A 6,511-nucleotide genomic window follows, 5' to 3' on the forward strand; every position below is an offset into this window, starting at 1 on the left:
TTCTCCTTGCTTTGGGGCAGTGTCAATGACTTCTTCCTTTAGTTGAAGCAGTACATCCTGGGTTGAAAGATGTGCCCGGAATCCGTACATTGAATGCGGGAGAAGGTCATTGTCCTCGAGATAGTTTTGCAGGCGGCTAGTGATGACGCGTTCGAAGACTTTGCCGAGGCAGGAAGTGAGTGATATTGGTCGAAGGTTCTCGATCTGGAGCTTCTTACCCGGCTTCGGTATCATCATCACCTCTGCGTGCTTCCACTCGGGGGGAGCGTGCCACATTGCCAATGGTCGTTTAGGAAGTTTGTGAGTTCTTGTACGGCGGTGTCGTTGAGATTCCTGATAAGAGAGTACGTGATTTTATCCGCCCCCGCTGCTGTGTTGCGGGTGCTGCTGCGAATGGCAGCATTAACTTCGTCCAACGTTATCGGTCGGTCCAGGGTGTGGTTTGCATAACCTTGATACCTCGCCCGATAGGGAGGCGGGTGATAATCACCATAGCATTTGCGCTGTACTTGAGCAAGCAGCTCGTCGTCCGTGCCTTCAAAGGCGTGTATGAGGCGCTGGACTGATTTGTTTGTCTCATTTTTTGTTCGAGTAGGATCAATCAAGGCTCGTAGAACGTGCCACGTGCGGGCCGTACCCAGTGAGCCTCGAAGCGAGTCGCTGAACTGGGCCCAGTTAATTCGTGCCAGTTGCTCAGCATACTGCTCAGCCTCGAGGGTGAGAGATGCGATCTTGAGCTTGAGACGTCGGTTATGTTTTCGGGTCTTCCATCTGCGGATGAGGCTTCTTCTGGCTTCCCACAGGTGCAGAAGATGGCCGTCCACTTCTGGGAGTTGAGATGTTCTTTTCATGACGGTGGTGCAACGGTCCCGAATTTCTTTAATTTGCTCGCACCAGTCAGTGAGGTTTACAAGGTTGTCAATTGAATTCTCGCTCTCGCGACGGAAGACGTCCCAGTTTGTGATGCGGGCTTGTCCAATGGAGCGACGCATCGCACTCTCCGTAATTTGTGTACGGAGAATGCAGTGGTCACTACCCAAGGATTCCTGCAAGTTGTCCCAATTATAGTTTGCACTACCACGGGCGAAGGTGAGATCGGGACAAGTGTCCCTGCATACGCTGTTGCCGATCCGGGTAGGGTTTGCTGGATCCGTAAGCAGTTCGAGTTGGAATTTTTCGGTGGCAGCTGCAAGTTGTTTGCCTTTGACATCCGAACGATTGTATCCCCAGCGTTCGTCGAGAGCATTGAAGTCCCCGAGGAGTACGAGTTCCTTCCCCTGGGCTAATTTGCAGGCACCCTGAACGAGAGCGTGGAAGCCGGTGGATTTTTGTTTCGGGGGACTATATACATTGACGATTATGATGCTTCGCCTCTCGGCCTTCTTTTTGCGCCTGAGAATTAGCTCCACTATCACATGGTCGATGTTGGTGTCTGGGATGTTGTCAAGACCAATTGCAGTTAATGCTTTGTTAATCAGGACGGCCGCTCTGCCTTCTGTCGGGCTATCGTAGGACTCATAGCCTGGGAGTATGGGTGATGTGCCAGGTTCCTGTAGCGCTATGACATCTGGTTGAGCAAGGTGTGTGTTAATGTATTGTTGGAGGAGGCTCCGCTTTTTGCGGAAGCCGCGGCAGTTCCATTGCCAGATTTCTAATGGTTCGCCAATGGGTGGGGTTGTACTGCCCATGGTTAATTCGTGTTGTGGGGAGGTGTGGTTGTCGGAGTGTTGGCTTGCGAGGCCGATGTGAGGCCGAGGTCAGCGTGTGTCAACGCCGGTGTAGAGTAGTGTTCAGGGGCAAGCGATTCCAAGCTTACTCTGAGAGGGTCTTCCGTGGTGCGGGAGCTGCGGGTGGCCCTCTTCCTTCGTATATTACCGCCTGTTTCGGCAATTTGGGTGTCGAGGCGTGTCTCGAGGGAGTCAAGGCGGGCTCCGAACTGTGTGAAGTGTTGTGTGAAGACGATACTGAATTGTTGGGAGAGTTGTTGGGAGAGCGCAGACAGCATTTCGCGTATCTCTTCGCGTGTGACTGCGGAGTCCGTCGGGGTGGGAAGCGAGGGCGGAATCTTAGGGGTTGCGTGTCTGTTGGGGTTGTTTTGTGAGTGGCATTCGGTGGATTCCGGTGGCGATCCAATGCGCGCTATTAGGGCATGGAGTTGAGCGCTGTCCTTAGCTTGACGCGCCTTGACGGTAGCCAGCTCCTGTTTGAGCTTGAAATTTTCTGCGAGAAGGTGTTCGTACGCGGGGGACTGAGTGTTGGGCGGAGCGATGGGTGTCGCCCCTACTGCTGGCCAGCTCACCTTGGTATCGGTGCCGGCTGAAGAAGTGAAATTGTGCTTCTCGGCAGACTTGCGAGAGGCCTGCTGGGGCTGCTGGCGTGTGGGTTGCTGCTGTTGCCCTTTGGTCTTCCGGTCCTGGTTCTGCGGCTGTTGCTGCTGGCCAGGTCCTGCAGGGGGTAGAGGAGGGAAAGACTGCGACCGCGAGTGAGAGAGGCTGCGCGAAGTCTCCCCCTCCTTGCTGAACCACCTGCGTTTGGTATTGGGTGGGTTGCGATGAGGGTTGCGCCCACGGGGTGGGGTGGGTGGGGTGGGCCGCGGCCGCAGGGTCTTCAGTCTCTGTGAGCACTCTTTGGCACCCGTCAGGTGGCCTTCCCCACATACTTGGCATTTGGGAGCACAGGGGTGACCATCCACAGGGTCGAGGGTTCCGCACTGCCGACACACTCGAGCGTTCGGCGTAGGACACACGTCTGATCGGTGCCCCGGTTGTAGGCAGACTTGGCAGGCTTGCCGCGTCGGCTTGTAAGGGTGGCAGGCTACCTCCCCCCCGTAATACAGTACATAGCGGGGGATGAGGGGGCCCTCGAAGGTGATCAAAGCGGATTTAGTAGCACCAAGCATCCGCGCACTGTGCACTCTTACCCCCTGCGTGCGCACGCGGAGGTTGGCAGTGAGTTCTTCAGGAGTAGTGCCGGGGTCTATGCCATGGATGACTCCACGCAGCGTGTCTTCGGGGGCCGCCACGTAGGTGTTAAATTCGTGGGTATTCCCCTCCAGTGTCAGGGTGGTGATCCGGCGGAGAACTTGGGCGGTGTCAACATGTGGCGTGCTGGCAATAATAATGTTCGATCCGGGGCGGGTGCGGATGATGAAGTGGTCACCTGTGCAATGTTGTTGAGAATCGCCTGCCACCACAATGGCTCGGGAGATTTGGTGTGTCGTGAAGTTCCGAATGGCCAGACCCTTTTTCGGCCGCATGATGATTTTTATGTCTGTGCGTGGGAGCGGCGGCAGCTTCCGTCGTAACTGGCGCGGCTCCTTCACATGTTGTGTTGTTCGCGCCGACGCAGCGCAGGCCGCGTCTTTCGACGCAGCGGGAGCGTTCTCCGCCGAGGCAGCCCCGGCGACGGTGTGGCTGGGAGGAACGCTTGCAGGACCGGCTGCCTGCGTTGTTTCCGCCCGAGCTTGGTCGAACTTTTTCTGGCGTTGGCGTTGACGACGGGAAATCGCCAGTTTCCAGTTCGCATCGGTGTCAGTCACCGGCCCCCACGGTGCAGACGAGGTGGGCTGAAGTACTGGGGCCTCGTCGTCGCTTGCCGAGGTGAGCTCGTCGAGGTCGAGGATGTCCGTGGGGCCCAGGGGCTCGGAGGGGTTGACCGCAGGTTGCAGGCATGGGGTGGTGGTCGCGCCGGCAATCAGCGTGATGGGAGCGTCCATATTGATGGTGGAGGGAGCCGCGTCGCCAGACCTGGTGGCCCGTACTCGCCGACGCGAACTAGGTCCACCCTTAGGCCTAGCGGGCCAACGCCCGCTTCGGATCTTCTCGAGCCGATAAAAAAAAAATAAAAATGTCCTACCGGCTCGGGAAAGATCTCCGGGTGTTCCGGATCGTGAGTTCTTGGTGGTCCGACGCAATGTCGGTGACGATCTCGAGGTAATCCGGTCAGTGAGAGCACATGTTCGGCGGAGCTCAAGCGACGCACATCCGCTCACTCCGAACGCTCTAAGGGATCTCCTGTCCTGGGTGCACCTTGTGTTTGACGGATATGTTTCTTGTATAACCGTAGCCAAGGGAAGGTCAGGTGATCTGCTCGGCGTTGGCGGAGTGCCGCAGCTTCAGCGGCTCGCACCGTAGGATCGGCCCGTCGACGACGCGCCCTTTCACGTCGGCACCAGGCGAGACGGGGGTACGCACAATGCGCGGCCGTCCCATTGGTTTTCCGAGACTGAACTGAACGGAAACGAAGCGGGCGCAGCGCGCGTGTAACCCTTTCCTGCCCTTTCCCTCCCCGGCGGAAGCGAAACGGCTCTGATTGGCTACGCACGTGGTGTGAGCGCGCGCTTACTGAGCTATCACCGTGTCTAATGACTCGCGCTCCGGTGCCGGCGAGCCGCCGCTGGAGCCGGAGTTCTAGCGTTACATCGCCGGTGCAGGCTAGCGTATATATGCTTCGCTTGAAAAACATCCACAGTGAACATAAGGATGGCTTAATTTGCAGGAGTGGTTCCCTCTTACGAGAATCCATGCGCATTCTTGGCTACGACCGCCCTCTCAGTCAAAACGATAGGTCGAAGAGGCGGGAGCAGCGTCTCTCACTGCTCCTGGGGCGTGGGGGGGGGGGGGGGGGGGGGGAGAGAGGTAAGCCTGGATTTATTTGCACCCTATGACAATGTGTCGGAGTGTTCCTAGCTGTTCGCAGTATTGACACTGTTCGGCATATTGAGTTGGGAGCAGGAGATGTAGCCTCGTTGGGTGTGGGAACGAGCTGAATTGCAGCTATCTGAGTGTTGTCTCTTGCGTCTTCGTGAGCTGTGGGTGTGGTGGTGGGACCTTTGCATATTGGTTTACCGTATCCGCTGCCAATTGCAGGGTGTCTAGCAGGCCCCCGAGCGAGTGCGTACCCGTTCACAGGGTCACATCATCTGCATATAGTGCATGGCGTAGGTTGGGTATAGGGCTCGAGAGCTGGTATGGTGTGCTGCTGCACTATAGGGTACCTCGATTCCAGCGCCGCCGTTCAGGGTGGTGCCATCCTTTCAGCGCCCCCGCGCCGCCGCTTTCTCGCTGCGACGCCATCTTGAGTCACAGCGAGCGGTTGCGAGTGCTTGGTGCCGGTGCTTAGTTCGAGACACAGTGCGCGCGGATGCTTCGCTGACGCTTCTACTTGCTGAACAGTGTTCAGCCGCATGAATGACAAGCTTGTCAAGTGCATCGAGTCCACATGACGGGCTGTTGTGTTCCCAAGTGCACCGGATCGACGCGTAAAAGGCTTCGTTGTTTACGCTTCCCCCGGGACCCAGAGCGGAGGAAGAGATGGGAAGCCCAAGTAAAGCGGTATCACTGGAAGGCAACGGACAGCTCCTACATTTGCGAGGTAAGTGTCAAGAAAGTCTAGACTATCGCATCGTGTTTTTCATTTAAATAAGAAAGTATTCTCTGATCCTCGCTCACGTACCTACGTTCGATCGCTCACGAACTAAGCACTGCACCGATGCTGAGTAGCCTATGGTTTGCGAGCGCGCGTCGCATAGGCTTTTGCCGTTTTGATCGGCGCAGTCTATGCGAGTAGTACCCTTATTTTAAGAACTGACGAAAATGCTTCGCCGCGAAATAGCCTTACATTAGCTACAAATCGTCATGTAAACCACCTATTTTACTTTTTCACGGGAAGCACACATCGTGTGTCTCTTGTTTCTTTTTTTGTTTCCCTCAGTTTCTTTTTTCGCTACTGGTTATTTGGGACTAAAGAACGCAGTGCTTCTTCTAGGGAGAGCGGCTGTTGTGTACGTGGCAAGCGAAGCATTGTGATTTTCTCTATTCTCAGCAGATATCTTGCGGATCTCAGGTTGTTACGTTATATAGCTGATTTTTTTAGACGAATATATTTGTACCGTGGTGCTCGTAAGCCGATGGTCATTCGTGCTCATTCCCGATCGTAGTGGGTACTGTGACGGTCTTTAAATGCCTGTGCACGGTATGCCCAGGTGTAGTAGAGTTAAGGGGCATCATGGGACCAAAATGTTTCGGCGCTTTCTGGCATGGTGTCTGTTGTAGCCTGTGCATTTCTTCGAAACTTGTGAAGCGAGGTAATATAGCATTACTTCTGCGAAAATTTATTTTTAAGCACTGTAATGGGTTCTCCGTATTTACAAGGCAACTTTTCATATCAATAATCACTTTTGTTGTTTTACTTGTACTTAGAAACACTTTGAAGAGGACCAGTACGAGGGAAATCGACAGGATGGGCGCCGTCTGTTAAAGTCAACAGCCCTACATCGTCATGGACTATATTTTCGAAGTGAAAAACATTGCTAATCTGTATTTGACTGTCTTAGTTTCATTTACGGTTTTTGTACGCGATATGTATGCAGTGTTGTTTATTTTTTCAATGTAGTTATCAGTGTTCTAATGGTTATTTATAAAATGTTCTGTACTCGCCATCGATGTGTTTGGCTGATGCGACGTATTCGATGGTAGCTGATGTATTCTGGCTGGATATCTTGATTAATATT

At 54.4% G+C, this 6,511-nt stretch overlaps 1 protein-coding gene across 1 annotated transcript; it reads right to left on the bottom strand.

Moving 5' to 3' along the window:
* Window positions 1-236: 236 nt before the first annotated feature.
* On the bottom strand, window positions 237-1,688 carry LOC119456861 (uncharacterized). The gene has a single exon (XM_037718678.1). It carries the CDS (start codon window positions 1,686-1,688, stop codon window positions 237-239), a length of 1,452 nt encoding a protein of 483 aa, XP_037574606.1.
* Window positions 1,689-6,511: the final 4,823 nt, after the last annotated feature.

Source organism: Dermacentor silvarum, chromosome 6, assembly GCF_013339745.2.
Source record: "Dermacentor silvarum isolate Dsil-2018 chromosome 6, BIME_Dsil_1.4, whole genome shotgun sequence".
Lineage (NCBI taxonomy): Eukaryota > Metazoa > Arthropoda > Arachnida > Ixodida > Ixodidae > Dermacentor > Dermacentor silvarum.